General features: G+C 44.6%; 1 protein-coding gene across 2 annotated transcripts in view; it reads left to right on the top strand.

The window, feature by feature from the left end:
* crtac1b (cartilage acidic protein 1b) overlaps positions 1 to 18704 on the top strand; it is a 65090-nt gene that overhangs the window by 11830 nt on the left and 34556 nt on the right. For both annotated transcript variants that reach the window (XM_045722596.2, XM_014214818.3), the window contains exons 3-5: positions 6436 to 6632; positions 7116 to 7252; positions 15468 to 15624. In XM_045722596.2, coding sequence (XP_045578552.1) covers positions 6436 to 6632; positions 7116 to 7252; positions 15468 to 15624 — 491 coding nt within the window. The remainder of the gene's footprint in view (positions 1 to 6435; positions 6633 to 7115; positions 7253 to 15467; positions 15625 to 18704) is intronic.

Consider the following 18704-nt stretch of genomic DNA (forward strand, 5'->3'; position numbering starts at 1 on the left):
CAAATTGCATATATGCTTTCACTGGACATTGTCATTGGTTTTGAAAACTATTAGAAATAAATAAACCGCACAACGTGGAAGCGTCAATTATTGAGAAAGTGGCACACATTTTTGCTCATTTATAAAAATAAAAAACTGAAATATCACATTTACGTAAGTATTCAGACCCTTTACTCAGTACTTCGTTAAAGCACCTTTGGCAGCGATTACAGCCTCGAGGGTTCTTGGGTATGACACTACAAGCTTGGCACACCTGTATTTGGGGAGTTTCTCCCATTCTTCTCTGCAGATCCTCTCAAGCTCTGTCAGGTTGGATGGGGATTGTTGCTGCACAGCTATATTCAGGTCTCTCCAGAGATGTTTGATCCGGTTCAAGTCGGGGCTCTGACTGGGCTACTCAACGACATTCAGATACTTGTCCCGAAGTCACCCTTGCATTGTCTTGGCTGTGTGCTTAGGGTCGTTGTCCTGTTGGAAGGTGAACCTTCGCCCCCAGTCTGAGGTCCTGAGCACTCTGGAGCAGGTTTTCATCAAGGATGTCTCTGTACTTTGCTTCGTTCATCTTTGCCTCGATCCTGGCTAGTCTCTCAGTCCCTGCCATTGAAAAACATCCCCACAACATGATGCTGCCACCACCATGCTTCACCGTAGGGATGGTACCAGGTCTCCTCCAGACGTCATGAGAGTTCCCTTAGTTCAATCTTGGTTTCATCATACCAGAGAATCTTGTTTCTTGAGGTCTGAGAGTCTTTGGGTGCCTTTTGACAAACTCCAAGCAGGCTGTCATATGCCTTTTATTGAGGAGTGGCTTCCGTTTGGCCACTCTACCATAAAGTCTAATTGGTAGAGTGCTGCAGAGATGGTTGTCCTTCTGGAAGGTTCTCCCATCTCCACAGAGGAACTCTAGAGCTCTGTCAGAGTGACTATTGGCTTCTTGGTCACCTCCTTGACTAAGGCCCTTCTCCTCCGATTGCTCAGTTTGGCCGGGCGGCCAGCTCTAGGAAGAGTCATGGTGGTTTCAAACTTCTTCCATTTAAGAATGCCACTGTGTTCGTGGAGACCTTCAATGCTGCAGAAATGTTTTGGTACCGTTCCCTAGATCTGTGCCTCGACACAATCCTGTCTCGGAGCTCTACGGACAATTCCTTTGACCTCATGGCTTGGTTTTTGCTCTGACATGCACTGTCAACTGTGGGTTCTTATATAGACAGGTGTGTGCCTTTCCAAGTCATGTCCAATCAATTGAATTACCACAGGTCGACTGTAATCAAGTTGTAGAAACATCTCAAGGATAATCAATGGAAACAGGATGCACCTGAGCTCAATTTTGAGTCTGGATACATATGTAAATAAGGAATATTCTTTTTTTTATCAATTTGCAACATTTTCCAAGAACCTGTTTTCGCTTTGTCTTTATGGGGTATTGTGTGTAGATTGCTGAGGATTTGTTTTTATTTAATCCATTTTAGAATATGGCTGTAACAAAAAGTGGAAAAAGTCAAGGGGTCTGAATACTTTCCGAAGGCACTGTATATGACTCTGGTCAAAACTGTTATAAAACAGCCTATTCAATATACTCTCAATTATGTTTGACCTTGTTACATTTATTCCTGCTTAAAGAAAATCCACAAGGGCATGTTTTATAGAAAATGCACAGGGTGGCCAAAATGACATCAACCTTTATGTAACATTACAGAAACAAACCTTAAACAACCTCTATTCTGTTTAAATTCACTCCTGCCTCAAGAAGATCCACCATGACATGCTTCAACAGTAAGTGAAATACAAGGTGGTACTATCACAAATTATGTCTATTACAGATAATTACATAACAAAATGTCTTCTCTGTTATACAATGTGAAATCCCATTTTGTTTCAAGAGGAAAATTGATTTGTTCTCACAGTAACAGGAGAATCAGGGAGTTTATAGCAGTAAAACGCTTTCTTCCATTTATGGACCTAAGAGACAATTACAGCAATTCCAAGACAAGATAGTGATCTCTCCAATAACCCCAACAAGGTGGGAAAAATGGAAAGTGATCTATGTTTGCTTAACTAAAGTTTAAATAGGTCCTTAGCTCTTGCTCTTATGTTAAGGTATCTTTACTTCACTGAACGAAACGTAGATGAAAAGGGGGAAAGGGATCTGTCATTTCTGACCAAGAGGACAAGATTGAGGGTAGGAAGTGTTCTGTCACTCGCGTAACTAAATGTACAAGAAAAGGGGGGAAGAGATCTGTCAGTGCTTTACAGGATGAAAGTGTATAAGGGTGTCCTGAGGCTGTCCTGAGGCTGTCCTGAGGCTTCGACAAGTGGTGCTCATGAGAATGGATAATGCTGGATGGCGCTACACTGATAGAGGTTTGGCGAGACTGCAGTATACAGGAGAGTGGAGGTAGAGGCAGAGACAGGGATGGTGAAATTAAGCACTGTCATCCCATGACTATGATATAGTTTAGTGAAGTGTGGCATCTAGTTGAAGTTAAGTGATTGGAAGTTCAATAAGAAGTGGCCCTTTATTCTTAAAAACAAGATGTTTTGGCATCAAACCTTTCATCAGAGCAGGCTAGTAACCTTCACATTGTCTGAAAATCTCCTTTTCTTCTCCTTTATTCATGACAAATGGCCAGATTTGAACCAGGTGCAAATATTTTCTAAAGGGAACATTGAGGACACAGATTAAATAATGGTGAGATATATAAAAAAGTACATTGTAAATTAACATAGTTTAATGTTTTAGCTTTTATTTTTTGGTGTTTTAACCTCGCTGAAAAAACCTGGCCCTTTGGAAGTAAACCTGTCCCTCAGACATAAAATACTGGGGCATAGCCTACTGTATACATGTATATCTTTGAGCAGCAGTATTATTCCATAGACACATATTTTGACATAGTTCAGTCTCAACCTCTCTCCCCAGAACCAAATCTCACGCAATATTTGGTTCTGGGTTGTCGAGATGAGACACAGTTTAGAAATAAACCACATAGAGCTAACACAAGGCTATAACCCAAACATAGAAAACAAACCAAGGAAAATTACCCAACATGACACACCCTGACCCAAAATACCCGAGTTCACCTGGTCAGGGCGTGACAGTACCCCCCCCCCCCCCACCAACGGTGCGTACTCCCGGCGCACCAAACTTAAGTCTATTAGGGGGGGGACCCGGGTGGGCGCCTCACCCTCGGTGGAGGCTCTGGCCCCGGGCGTGTTCTTTCCCCCACCTCCACCTTAGCCCTACCCCTCTGGCCTGGACTGGACCACTGTGGAGCGGCATGCTCAGGCTCCGGAGCGGAGCCGTCGACCGGAACAGGATTGGGCACCGGTGGACCGGACACGGGCCGTGCCGGACTGGGAACACGCACCACTGGCTTGGTGCGGGCAGCAGGAACGGGCCGGGCCGGACTGGGAACACGCACCACTGACTTGGTGCGGGGAGCAGGGACGGGCCGGACAGGACTGTGGACACGCACCGTGGGCTTGGTGCGGGGAGCAGGGACGGGCCGGACAGGACTGTGGACACGCACCGTGGGCTTGGTGCGGGGAACAGGAACGGGCCGGACAGGACTGTGGACACGCACCGTGGGCTTGGTGCGGGGAACAGGGATGGGCCGGACAGGACTGGGGACACGCACCATTGACCTGGTGCGGGGAGCAGGGACGGGCTGGACAGGACTGTGGACACGCACCGTGGGCTTGGTGCGGGGAGCAGGGACGGGCCGGACAGGACTGTGGACACGCACCGTGGGCTTGGTGCGGGGAACATGGACGGGCCGGGCAGGACTGTGGACACGCACCGTGGGCTTGGTGCGGGGAACAGGAACGGGCCGGACAGGACTGTGGACACGCACCGTGGGCTTGGTGCGGGGAACAGGGATGGGCCGGACAGGACTGGGGACACGCACCACTGACCTGGTGCGGGGAGCAGGGACGGGCCGGGCCGGACTGGGAACACGCACCACTGACTTGGTGCGGGGAGCAGGGACGGGCCGGGCCGGACTGGGGACACGCACCACTGACTTGGTGCGGGGAGCAGGGACGGGCCAGACAGGACTGTGAACACGCACTGGTGAACTGAAGCGTGGAGCCGGTTTAGCCACTCGTCCTGGCTGGATGCCCATCCTAGCACGGCATGTGCTGGGCATGTCCACCGGATGCACCGGGCTGTGCGGGCGCACTGGCGACACAGCGCGCAACTCCGCATCCCATGGTTCCTCCTCCAGATCTTCCCTCAGCAGGTCCTCAATCAACCGCCTCATCTTCATCTCCTCCTCCGCCGTCATCCCCCATGAGAGCAGTGGTCTGGGCTCTTCCTCTGCCCTTCCGGACCACCCCATTAGCCCCCCCAAAAAAAATTCTTGGGGGTGTCTTCCGGGCCTCCTCGACCGCCGCCTGCGACTCCGTCCACCGGCTGGCATTACCACCTCGACCTGGGAATCCTTCCGCCAGGGTCCTTTCCCCGACATGATCTCCTCCCAGGTCCAGAACTCCTTCCCCTCGCGAGCCCATCTCTCGCGCTCCTTATCCTCCCGCTGCTTGGTCCTGGTTTGGTGGGGTGTTCTGTAACGATCGTCGTCGGGTGATGAGGAAGCGGACCAAAACGCAGCTGGGAGCGAACACATGTTTATTCGTTACACTGAAATAAACACGTACACAAAAATCAAGAAAATGCCGATACGTTAACTGCTCAAAAACAAAGAGACAACACCCCACAAACAGCGTGGGGGAAAAATAATTTAAATGTGATCCCAATCAGAGACAATTAGCGACAGCTGTCTCTGATTGGGAATCGACAGAACCCAACATAGAAATAAACCACATAGAGCTAACACAAGGCTATAACCCAAACATAGAAAACAAACCAAGGAAAATTACCCAACATGACACACCCTGACCCAAAATACCCGAGTTCACCTGGTCAGGGCGTGACAGGTTGGGACGTCCCAAGGATGATGTATAGCACTGATCGTCAGATAAGTGTCCATAAATGACAGGTTTACTCTGTTTGACCTCCCATCAACTCTCTGCTCCATCTATTGCCTATAACAAACAGCCTTTAACATCTACGGCCTATAACATCCAGCCTATGTGTATCGGTGTGTATAGCACTTTGTGACATCTGATGTAAAAAGGGCTTTATAAATACATTTGATTGATTGAATCTAGGTAACATAAAAAATCAATCGGCTTAAGCTAGAGATATCCGTGTTTTTGAATGGGCTGTGTCTCAATTCTCCACATCTGCTTATGTTTCACTGCTGCATCTGCGATGTAAAGTGTCAGAGCTACAGCACTGTTTCAGACCAACAGACATCCGGAAAATCCGTCTTCTCACAAAAACACCTGTAGCATCTGAACGGTTTGGCCTACAAACTAATACCATTCTATAGAAAGGAGAGACTCTCACAAACATGATGCTGTTTTCTGTTTTGCTCAACGACCCCCACAAGCCTCACGGGACTCGTCTGAAATCAGTAACGCTAATTTGCCAACTTTTGTCTGTAGTGTCAGAACCGTTTGGGCTACAAACTAATATGACCCCAGTGGAGACTTTCACGAACATGATGGTGTCATGGGCCTATAAAAATAAGGGGTTAAATGTGAGAAAGAAAACTACAAATATTTCCAAAGCTTTCTTATATTTCCAAAAACGTAATATTATAAATAATTGCTTGAATATTTCTGGGGGATACCTAAATGGGTCCTAAAATTCAAAATCAAATAGTTAAATGATCCATGGTGTGACATTCCTAAAACAATTCCATATGTCAGCTCAGAACCCCCCCCCCTCAAACGGCATAGACTTTTAAGAAATAACATTGACGGCCTATAACATCCAGCCTTTAACGTCTGCGGCATATAACATCCAGCCTTTAACATCTACGACCTTTAACATCCAGCCTATAACGTCCAGCCTATAACATCTACAGGCTATAACATCCAGCCTATAACTACTGTAGTAACTACACACGGTTTTAGAAACTGACTTTTCTAAGGGAACTCTCATGAACCTTAGATGGGGCTTGAACATTTTTACATTATTCTAAATACCTGAAGGTATGAGACATAAACTGGTGTTTGCTAATACCTCAACTTTAGCTCAGAGGGTTAACACGATCTTGAGGCGATTAAATACAAGAAGGCAATTACTCCCTGTTGTTCCCCATGATTGATTGATGATTTTAGGTGCAGCCCTATGGGCGACATTTAACTCTTCTTAAAACAGGTACTATTTGCCCTAACAATACCTCACAAATCTTCAAGTGGGATCTCTCAAAACCTCCGTTAGAATAATGTCCATGAAAAGGTAACGATTATTTATGCAAATATTAAAGTAAACACTGGAACTCTGTGCCCTGTAACTCTGTTGCTATTGCCTAGCTCAAAGGTTTTACAAGATGTGCAGCCTTCAACTCTGTTGTTGGCCTCTTATAGGTACAATGGTCCCAACCTGGTTCTGAAGTATGACAAGCAGAGGAAGAGACTGGTCAACATTGCTGTCGACAACCGTAGCTCCCCTTTCTATGCTCTGAGAGATCGCCAAGGCAATGCAATCGGAGTGACAGCCTGCGACATTGATGGAGACGGAAGAGAGGAGATCTATGTGCTCAATACCAACAACGCCTTCTCAGGTAGACACACATACACACACACACACACAGATGTATGGTCATGTTTAAGCATACATACATACACCCACACATGCACTAATACGCACACACGAGTACACACACACATACACACGGATCACGTCCTCTCATCTCTCTGCAGACACAAACACAGAAGGGAGGATCAATATAGCAGAGATAAACATTTCTAATCACAGACTTCATCAGGTAACAGATAAGGACTTTGTGTCGCTATTAATCTTCTGAGAGTTTATAGGACTGACTGCCAAAAATACAATATCACAGCTTTATCATTTTCTCTTTACTTTATTTAGCCCAAAATGGTTGTATAGGATTCTAGATGTTTTATCTTCATTTAAATCTAAAATATTCTCTGTTCTTTTCTCTTTTCTTCTCCCATCCCATCCCCTCCCCTCTTCTTTCCTCTCCTCTCTTTCTCCTCTCCTCTTCTCTCCTCTCCTCTCCTATCCTCCTCCTCTCCTGAAGGTCGTGCCACCTACTCTGATAAGCTCTTTAAGTTCCGTAATGGCCGGTTTGAAGATCTGTTAAACGACGACATTAACGAACACCGTGATGTAGCCAACCGCTTGGCTGGACGATCTGTAGCCTGCGTAGACCGAAAGGTACAGGAGCTACACACACACACACACACACACAGACAGATAGAGAAACACACTCACACTGCAGAACTCACTATACACAGCTCTCTCTAAACAGATCTGTATTTCTATGTCAGTTTCTGTCCTTTACACCCCATTACTAACCTCTTATCTCATTTGAGCATATCAACAATAACTCAGGCTTTCTGTTTAGTGTCTCTTCTCCCAGCCCATATTATGATGTGGGTTTTATGTTTGTGTGTGTGTGTGTGTGTGTGTGTGTGTGTGTGTGTGTGTGTGTGTGTGTGTGTGTGTGTGTGTGTGTGTGTGTGTGTGTGTGTGTGTGTGTGTGTGTGTGTGTGTGTGTGTGTGTGACGGTAGGTGCATAGTCATAATTCATGCTTGCTGTGTGTCCCACCCTCCTCAGTGTGTGTTATGACAGTTCATTAGAAGAGAGATGTGGTGTTTCGTCTCCTCTTTTTCTCAGTGCACCGCTGTAATTACAAAACAATGGGCTCATTCATTCTACAGACAGACATACAAGGGGAGAAATTATGTCTACACACATTTATACACACGGACATGCATACATACAAAGACACAGACAAACACACACATTTAAACAAAAATGCATGCATGCACTTGCACACACACACACACACACACACACACAGACACACACACACACACACACACACACACACACACACACACACACACACACACACACACACACACACACACACACAGTAAAGTAATGTGGCAATGGATGTCCAGTGTATGGGCCAAATGGAGATGGGCAGAACAGCATATTTCTGTAATCATGACTGCAGTCCTCTCTACCCCACCCCAGGTTGAGGGATAAAGCTGTTACCCAGTGAGGTACAGTACGGACGGTATTAGAATCGATTTTCTGACTGCAGTCTCATCTGACTGGGCATGGGAGAGGAGCCAAGCCCATTGGAAAGAGATCTCCTTTTAATATGACAATACCTTTAGAATGGTCCAAACTCTTAGTCTCCTTGAGTTTGTGGTCTCCTTGAGTGTGTGTATTGTGTGTGTGTGTGTACTGTGTGTGTGTTTGCACACGGGCATGTGCCTGCGTGTGTGCGTGTGTGTGTGTGTGTGTGTGTGTTAATTTCATGAGATGGATGAGAGAATAAAGCATTTTCCTTTAGCTATAAAAATATACCTATCCTATACTTTCTGAGAGGACCTTATTCTCCACAGTTGGAGTTAAGTTTACAGCAGTCATTGATGAGCAGGGTGTGAGCCCACCTCATGTAATGGAGATTTATCATCATTGTACTGTAATATGATACATAATATATAAATTATAGCCCCATTGGAGCAGCATCACAAGGTTATAAAAGACACTGGTTTGACCAGTTTGAGCAGCTTCTCACAGCAGGAAAATATTCCTGCATTATAATTAATTGACATTTTTGTAACTGTTGATATACTTTTTGTTAGGGCAAATTGAGTCTGACATTTTTTTAGGTGTAAATTACAAACTTTAGAAGCCTTTTTAAACCTTGTATACACTCCATGTTTGCATTTCCTGCTGCACAGGAAAATTCCATTCGACAACACAGATCAAATTAAGATATAGCATATTTGTATTTGTGCTAGGAAATTCAACTGATCAATCAACTTCAATTTTGTATCACTCACGTCCCTAACACACTTTATAGTGAAAGACAGTGTGAAAAAAGGGGGAAAAGACAGAGAAAAATGTTGTAATAAGGCCTAAGATGTGAACCTCTCTGTCTTGTTCCCGCTTTCAGGGGACCACCAAATCACAGTCAAAAGCTCTTGAAGACCACAATTCCCTGAGCCGCAGAGATTGTTTTAACATAAAATATGTTGTCAGTCAAATGTACAGTATGTATGCATGTGTATATATAGTACCAGTCAAAAGTTTGGAAACACCTAGTCATTCAAGGGTTTTTCTTTATTTTACTATTTTCTACATTGTAGAATAATAGTGAAGGCATGAAACTATGAAATAACACATATGGAATCATGTAGTAACCAAAGAAGTGTTAAATAAATCAACATATATTTTAGATTCTTCAATGTAGCCACTCTTTGCCTTGACAGCTTTGCACGCTCTTGGCATTCTCTCAACCAGCTTCACCTGGAATGCTTTTCCAACAGTCTTGAAGGAGTTCCCACATATGCTGAGCACTTGTTGGCTGCTTTTCCTACACTCTGCGGTCCAACTCATCCCAAACCATCTCAATTGGGTTGAAGTCGGGTGATTGTGGATGCAATACTCCATCACTCTTCTTGGTCAAATAGCCCTTACACAGCCTGGAGGTGTTTTGGGTCATTGTCCTGTTGAAAAACAAATGATAGTCCCACTAAGCGCAAACCAGATGGGATGGCGAATCGCTGCAGAATGCTGTGGTAGCCATGCTGGTTAATTGTGCCTTGAATTCTAAATAAATCCCAGACAGTGTCACCAGCAAAGCACCCCCACACCATCACAACTCCTCCTCCATGCTTCATGGTGGGAACCACACATGTGGAGATCATCCGTTCACCTACTCTGCGTCTCACAAAGACACGGCAGCTGGAACCAAAAATCTAAAATTTGGACTCATATCACAAAAAGGCCACTGAAAGTGTGGGGGAAAAGAGGAAAAAAAGGTAGAAAGACGAATGTGTTTGGTGTTATTTACTTCTAAATAGACTTCTATCACTCACTCAGAGATATCTACTCATCTAGACCACTGCATCTTTCTTAGTCTCCTTCAGTGTGTGTGTGTATTTCGCATACGTTCCTCCGTATGTGTGTGCATGCCTCCGTATGTGTGTTTTTTAGTCTCCTTGGGAGGGAAGTGACATCATTTGTCTTTTCCAAACTGATGAAGGGAAGCTATTGATTTAAGACATGTGAAAGTGATAGATGACACTGAAACAGGACCACTTTCAGACAAAGAATAGTGACCGAAAATGAGCTTTGGGGTAAAGAGCTATCTGGAAACGATTTACACTTTTAACTCCAAATGTGAATATTTGGTCCTACCCGAATTTCAAAGTTGATTTGTTGACTGTAATAGCCTCCCTAAGTCAAACAACGTCACAATGTGAAAGGCCTTCAAAACACGCACATACACATGCCCACACAGCCATTCATGCATGCATGCACGCATGCACACACACACACACACACACATTATGTATAGTCTCCTGATAATGACTGTAATGACTGGTTACAGAAATGAGTGTGAGTGAAGCATCATTACCGAAAACCACTGACTTTTAACACCAGTAACACATTTTCAATGGCCTTGGAGCCTGCAGCACTAAATCGTACTTGTGTGTGTTTGTTTCTATTACCTGAGATGGATGTGCTGAGAGAGTGAGCTGTGACGATCTGATGCTGGTGGTGACATTTACATTCCTTAACAGTCATTTTCCTTTTAGTCCCGCAGTAGAAATTAGATTAGATTGGATTTAGTCACATGCACAGGGTCACAGATGTAGTTGCAGTGTACAGTGAAATTGTTAAGCTCCGAGCTGATTGTCTGGGGGTAGAAGCTATTGCCCAGTCTCTTAGTTTTAACCATGATGCTCCTGTACTGCGTGCGTCAAAGTGATGGATGCGAGGAGAACAGGCCGTGGCTCAGGTGGCTGATGTCCCTGATGATCTTCTTTGCCTTCCTGTGACATCTGGTGTTGTAGGTGTCTTGGAGGGCAGGCAGTGTGCACCCAATGCTGCGTTTGGCTAAGCGTACCACCCTCTGTAGTGCCTAGAGGTTCGCGGCGGTGGAGATTCCATACCAGGCTGTGATGCAGTCCGACAGTATTCTCTCGATGGTGCTCCTGTAGAACACTATGAGGACCCTCTGGAACAGGTACATTTCAGCCGAATTTCTTCAGCCTCCTGAGGTTGAAGAGTCGCTGTCGTGCCATCTTCACCATGGTGTCTGTGTGGTTTGACAATTTCAGCTCCTCCGAGATGTGTACGCAGAGGAACTTAAAGTTTTTGACTGTCTCCACGGAGGCCCCTTTGATGAGGATGGGGGCGTGCCCAGCCTGGTTCCTCCTGAAGTCGACAATCAGCTCCTTTGTTTTGCTGACGTTGAGGGAGAGGTTGTTAACCTGGCAACACACCATCAGAGGGCCTATCTCCTCCCTGTAGGCCGTCTTGTCGTTGTTGGTAATCAGGCCTACTACTGTCGTGTTGTCAGCGAACTTGATGATGGAGTTGGTACTGTGTAAGGCCACATAATCGTGGGTATACAACGCAGCCACTGCTAGCTAGCCTACTTCACCAGCCAGCAGTACTGTATCATCTTCGTCATTTTAGTCAATAACATTTTTGCAACGTAAGCTTAACTTTCTGAACATTCGAGAAGTGTAGTCCACTTGTCATTCCAATCTCCTTTGCATAAGCGTAGCCTCTTCTGTAGCCTGTCAACTATGTGTCTGTCTATCCCTGTTCTCTCCCCTCTGCACAGGCCACACAAACGCTTCACACCGCGTGGCCGCTGCCACTCTAACCTGGTGGTCCCAGCGCGCACGACCCACGTGGAGTTCCAGGTCTCCGGCAGCCTCTGGAACTGCCGGTCTGCGGCCAACAAGGCAGAGTTCATTTCAGCCTATGCTACCCTCCAGCATCTCGACTTCTTGGCACTGACGGAAACATGGATTACCACAGATAACACTGCTACTCCTACTGCTCTCTCCTCGTCTGCCCACGTGTTCTCGCATACCCCGAGAGCATCTGGCCAGCGGGGTGGTGGCACTGGAATCCTCATCTCTCCCAAGTGGACATTCTCTCTTTCTCCCCTGACCCATCTGTCTATCTCCTCATTTGAATTCCATGCTGTCACAGTTACCAGCCCTTTCAAGCTTAACATCCTTATCATTTATCGCCCTCCAGGTTCCCTTGGAGAGTTCATCAATGAGCTTGACGTCTTGAAAAGTTCCTTTCCTGAGGATGGCTCACCTCTCACAGTTCTGGGTGACTTTAACCTCCCCACGTCTACCTTTGACTCATTCCTCTCTGCCTCCTTTCCACTCCTCTCCTCTTTTGACCTCACCCTCTCACCTTCCCCCCCTATTCACAAGGCAGGCAATACGCTTGACCTCATCTTTACTAGATGCTGTTCGTCCACTAATCTCATTGCAACTCCCCTCCAAGTCTCCGACCACTACCTTGTATCCTTTTCCCTCTCGCTCTCATCCAACACTTCTCACTCTGCCCCCACTCGGATGGTATTGCGCCGTCCCAACCTTCGCTCTCTCTCTCCCGCTACTCTCTCCTCTTCCATCCTATCATCTCTTCCCTCTGCTCAAACCTTCTCCAACCTATCCCCTGATTCTGCCTCCTCAACCCTCCTCTCCTCCCTTTCTGCATCCTTTGATTTTCTCTGTCCCCTATCCTCCAGGCCGGCTCGGTCCTCCCCTCCTGCTCCGTGGCTTGACGACTCATTGCGAGCTCACAGAACAGGGCTCCGGGCAGCCGAGCGGAAATGGAGGAAAACTCTAGTAGTTGTCGTATATTATCTTGAATGTATCGTCCACGTAAAACACCTGTCGGATCAGGATGAACAATACCTGGTAAAACCCTTTTAATTCTGAGTGCTACGCTAGTATTTTTGCATCACAACATTGAAATGTAAGGCACCTCCAGTTTTTTAGATAGACTGGATCTTTATATTTGCCATCTGGGTCTTGTTTTAATAATAGTGAAATCAGACCTTCCTGCTGAATACCTGACAGACCATTTCTATAGGAGTAGTTAAAACAATCTAAAAATTGCGCTTTTAGTATATCAAAAAAGGCTTGATAGACCTCTACCGGTATGCAATCAAGCCCTGGGGTTTTTCCAGACTGAAAGGATTTAATAGCCTCAAAGTTAGTCCTCTGTAATTTGGCCTTCACACTGATCTTTCTGTACATTTGTTAATTTTTTAATTTTTGGTTTTATTTGGAAATAATTCCCTACGGTAATCTTCATTCAGTTGGAGAGAATGAGACAGAAAAGAGAACATCTGCTTAAAATATTTAGCTTCCCCTTTTAAAATATCATTCGGAGAATCATAGATGATATTTCAAGGCCTATCTTCAAACTCAGTGCCTCTTGGCTTGACATCATAAGGAAAATCAAAGGAAATCAGCCAAGACCTCAGATAAGAAATGTAGCTCTCCACAAGTCTGCTTCATCCTTGGGAGCAATTTCTAAACACCTAAAGGTACCACGTTCATCTGTTCAAACAATAGTACGCAAGTATAAACACCATGGGACCACGCAGCCGTCATACCGCTCATCTCCTGGAGATTAATGTACTTTGGTGCAAAAAGTGCAAATCAATCCCAGAACAACAGCAAAGGACCTTGTGAAGATGCTGGAGGAAACAGGTACAAAAGTATCTATATCCACAGTAAAACGAGTCCTATATCGACATAACCTGAAAGGCTGCTCAGCAAGGAAGAAGCCACTGCTCCAAAACCACCATAAAAAAGTCAGACTACGGTTTGCAACTGCACATTCCCCACAAAGATCGTACTTTTTTGAGGAATGTCCTCTGGTCTGATGAAACAAAAATAGAACTGTTTGGCCATTACGACCATCGTTATGTTTGGATGAAAAAGGGGGAGGCTTGCAAGCTGAAGAACACCGTCCCAACCGTGAAGCACGGGGGTGGCAGCATCATGTTGTGGGGGTGCTTTGCTGCAGGATGGACTTGTGCACTTCACAAAATACACAAAATGTATGTGGATATATTGAAGCAACATCTCAAGACATCAGTCAGGAAGTTAAAGCTTGGTTGCAAATGGGTCTTCCAAATGGACAATGACCCCAAGCATACTTCCAAAGTTGTGGCAAAATGGCTTAAACAGTCAATGTATTGGAGTGGCCATCACAAAGCCCTGACCTCAATCCTATAGAAAATTTGTGCAGAACTGAAAAAGCCTATGCGAACAAAGAGGTCTACAAACCTGACTCAGTTACACCAGCTCTGTCAGGAGGAATGGGCCAAAATTCACCCAACTTATTGTGGGAAGCTTGTGGAAGACTAGTCGAAACGTTTGATCCAAGTTAAACAATTTAAAAGCAATGCTACCGAATACCAATTGAGTGTATGTAAACTTCTGATGCGCTGGGAATGTGATGAAAGAAATAAAAGCTTAAATAAATCATTCTCTGTACTATTATTCTGACATTTCACATTCTTAAAATAAAGTGGTGATCCTAACTTACCTAAGACAAATAATTTTTACTATAATTAAATGTCAGGATTGTGAATAACTGAGTTTAAATGCATTTGGCTAAGGTGTTTGTAAACTTCCGACTTCAACTGTGTATATTCTTAATTTCTTAATTTTTACTTTTGGATTATGTGCGTTTTGTTTTCTAGGTATTATTACTGCGCTGTTAGATCTAGATACACAAATATTACGCTGCACCTGCCGTAACATCTGCAAATCTATGTACGCGACCAATAAACTTTGATTTGATGTGTGTGTTTGTGTGTGTGTGTGTGTGTGTGTGTGTGTGTGTGTGTGTGTGTGTGTGTGTGTGTGTGTAAGGGCCAGTGGGTAAGTTAGCTCATTGTAATGGTAGTGTGTAATCTATTAGGGTGGTTCCGTCTGTGCCTTTGTGTCTGCAGGGACCCTCACTGATAATGGAGTGTGAAATTAACCTCCAAAGGGATGAAGACAAAGATGGAAGGAAGAGAGTGAGAGAAGGAGGGAGGAGAGAGAGGAGGGAATGAGATGGAGGGCTGGAGAGAAAAGAGAGGGAAGGAAAGAAAGATGGAGTAAGAAGACAGAAAGAGGGAGAGAGAAAGATTGTAGGATGAAAGAAAGAGAGAGAAGGGAGACAGGTAGAGAGGGGAAGAGAAATTGTATGTGTGTGGGGAACTGAGTAGGGAATTAGGGAATAAGGGAACAAGGATAAGGGTTGAGTTAGATGAGTGAAAGATAGGGGTCTAGAGTTCCAACCTTTTTGTGCAGTCAATGGTTCCAACTTTTCACGTCTCTCCTTCCTTACGGAACTGGGTGTGATGCCATGGACAATGTTTGTTCACATTGCTTACTAAAGTCTCTTATCCAAATAATTCCTTCTCCTTTCATATGGTACATATCGTTATGCCATCTTCTAAATACTGTTACAAACTTCACCTATGTTCTTCTCTTCATTCATGGTTGTTTTAATAACCAAATTTACCAGCGGTAACTTAAATCTAACTCAAAGTCCATGTCTTCTTGTCTCTAGGGTACAGGTCGTTATGCCATCTACATAGCTAACTATGCCAGTGGTAACGTGGCTCCCCATGCCCTGATAGAAATGGATGAAGCTGCCAGTGACCTCTCCCGAGGCATCATCGCCCTGTCCAACGTCGCAGAGCAGGCTGGCGTCAACAAGTTCACAGGTAGATCTGTGTGTGTGTGCTTGTGTTCCTATGCAGAGTTAGAGAGAGAGTAAAAGTGAGAGTACTAGAATGAGAGAGAGAAAGACAATTTGAGAAAAACTGAGGATTAATAGAGGGAAAGGGAGGAAGAGACCATAATCCATTGCGTGCCTATTTGTCCGGTCTGTGTTTCTTTTACACCTAAGTAAAATACAGACGAATGGGCTATCGAGAAAGACAGAGCAGTTGCTTTGCGAGGTCTCTCCACCTGAAAATATATGATCTAAGTGATTGATAGTTGTTATTCAGCAGTCCTAAAATTATTTTTTAAACATTTTATTTAACCTTTATTTATCTAGGCAAAGGTATGCCTTATTTACTTTGAAGAACTACTAAAATAGTGATTTTGTAAGACAGCATAGGCAGCAGCTCTATAGAGATGAGAATGAAGTAATAAAGTAACCAAATAAAACAAATGTAATGCAACAACTGAAATAAAAGTAAAGTATTGTGAATAAATGATGGTTACACAGCAGTGGTCACCATACCTGTGTGCAATCCCAGGACCACAAAACCTGGTTTAGCTGCTTACCTAGACCAAATCAACCCCTAGCCCTGATCTCCTAGGCAATTGTGTAGATCTGAGAGAATTGGATAGGTATATCTTGCCTAGCAGAGGAATATATGGTGAATAAGAAGTAATGAGCAGTCACTACCATTATGGGACTTGTATTAACTGTTTTATTCTGTGTTACAGTATTCAACCCACATAATGCATACTGTATTTTCATGTTTTAAAAAATAATCGAAAACAGTGATTTTTTAAATAATCAAACCGAAACCGAGCCAACCTCAAAAATAACTAATTGCTTAACACTACTTTGGGATAGTTAAAACATTTGCTAATAAAAAGGTATGCCTATTTCTGCACACTAAGAGTTCTTTGGGAAGGGTGATGGTTTTATGGGGAACCATAATGAATCAAAGAACCCTTCAGTGGTTCAATCGAATATTTAGGGGCGTGATTTGCTCACAGCTCTTATTGTACAACTGTGAGTGAGAGTCATTCCATTTGATCTAATCTGTTGTGTTATGCCATTCCATGCTATATATGACTATGGCCAGTGACTGTGTCTTGTGAAAGAGTCACGTATGGTCTTGTCAATTGTGAACGGTCGACTAAGTCAGTGGTTAACAATTCTCTCCTCAGGGACCCTCAGCTGTTCCAAAGCTAGCACACCTGATTCAACTTGTCAATTAACACAATAACAACGCCTATGGAATTGTAACAATATAGAATACAGAACCCTGTATTGTTCTTCAAAAGGATCTACATATAGCCCCCAAAAGGTTTGTAACCATAGTGGAACCCTTATATGGTGCTATTATAGAACCTTTTTTTAATGGTCCTTAAGATACCTTAGGAAAGGGTTCTTTATAGCACCAAACAGGTTCCATTTAGAACCTTATTAGCATGGATCTTTATAAAACCTTAAAAAAAGGTTCTATGTAGCACCAACAAGGGATCCGCTATGGTTACAACCGAGCCAGATGAGGACTGGCCACCCCTCAGAGCCTGGTTCCTCTCTAGGTTTCTTCCTAGGTTCCTGCCTTTCTATGGAGTTTTTCCTAGCCACCGTGCTTCTACATCTGCATTGCTTGCTGTTTGGGGTTTTAGGCTGACTTTCTGTATAGCGCTTTGTGACATCAGCTGACCCTAGCTAGCCGCGAGCCTAATAGATGTAATAGGCGCTCACGTTGCCCCTAGTGGACGGTATTGAAGCATCCCCCGACATCCTGCAGTGGATCTGGTGTGACCTGGCTGGTGTGTGTGTGTGTGTGTGTGTGTGTGTGTGTGTGTGTGTGTGTGTGTGTGTGTGTGTGTGTGTGTGTGTGTGTGTGTGTGTGTGTGTGTGTGTGTGTGTGTGTGTGTGTGTGTGTGTGTGTGTGTGTGACTAGCCATGTTCTTTGTCCCGAGCCTTATTTACAGAGCGACCAAGTCCCACTGAAATATAGACCTTTTTACTACAGACACACCTCTAATAGAGAGAGAAAGAGAGAGAGGGAAAGAGTGGGAGAGTAAATGTGAGAGCACTAGAATGAGAGAGAGAAAGACAATTTGAGAAAAATGGAGGAGTGATAGAGGGAAAGGGAGGAAAAGAAACGAGACATAAAGGTGATATAAGAGAGGAGAGATAGAGAGAGACTGCCTTGTCAGCTGTTTACTCCAGTCAAAGTCATGAAGTGAGGGAGTGTACAGTAGGAGAGGAGAAGAGAAGGGCGACACGCACATACATCACCCTGGACTGGCTCAATGACATTACTCACTGCTTAGTAGAGCTGTGTTCGTGCGTTTGTGTGACAGGGAGTAGAACGGACAAATCCCAAATGTACTCCTTGCCCCCCTTAGGTCTAGATCTAAGAAGATTGGATAAGTGTAAGCAATATCATTGGTAGCTCCATATATTCCTCTGCTAGGCAAGATATACCTATCCAATTCTCTCAGATCTACACAATTGCCTAGGAGATCAGGGCTAGGGGTTGATTTGGTCTAGGTAAGCAGCTAAACCAGGTTTTGTGGTCCTGGGATTGCACACAGGTATGGTGACCACTGCTGTGTAGGAAGGCATCCAAACCACTAGGGGGCAGAGTGTTCAGAGTGAGTAGATTAACAGTCTACCATCACTGTTTCATAGTGATCTAGATGCCTTCATTTTACGCTCATTAATCACACTGGAGGAGGAACAGACTGTGAGGTTGTATTTTTAATCGTAACATCGTCGAGGGGGGGGAGTAAGTTCATATTTTATGACCTAAAGGAGACAGTTTTGTTGTCTAAACTGATAGAGAGAGATATTCAATCAACAGATAAAAATCTGACACCAGGGTGACTCTGCAGATTGTAAGACTGAGTCCCGACTCCCCCCCCCCCCCACTCCCCCTGGCCCCTCGCTCTCCTCCCTTCAATCTGTGTTGTCCTGATATAGGGGGGACAGATATTATACAGGGAGTATTTTGGGTGGCTAGTTCGACCCATTTCATTCAAGCCAGCATCGGTGCAATATTTAAAGCAAAGTGATTTGAGCAATTAATACAAAAGG

The sequence above is a fragment of the Salmo salar genome, chromosome 01 (assembly GCF_965601325.2).
Source record: "Salmo salar chromosome 01, fSalSal1, whole genome shotgun sequence".
NCBI lineage: Eukaryota > Metazoa > Chordata > Actinopteri > Salmoniformes > Salmonidae > Salmo > Salmo salar.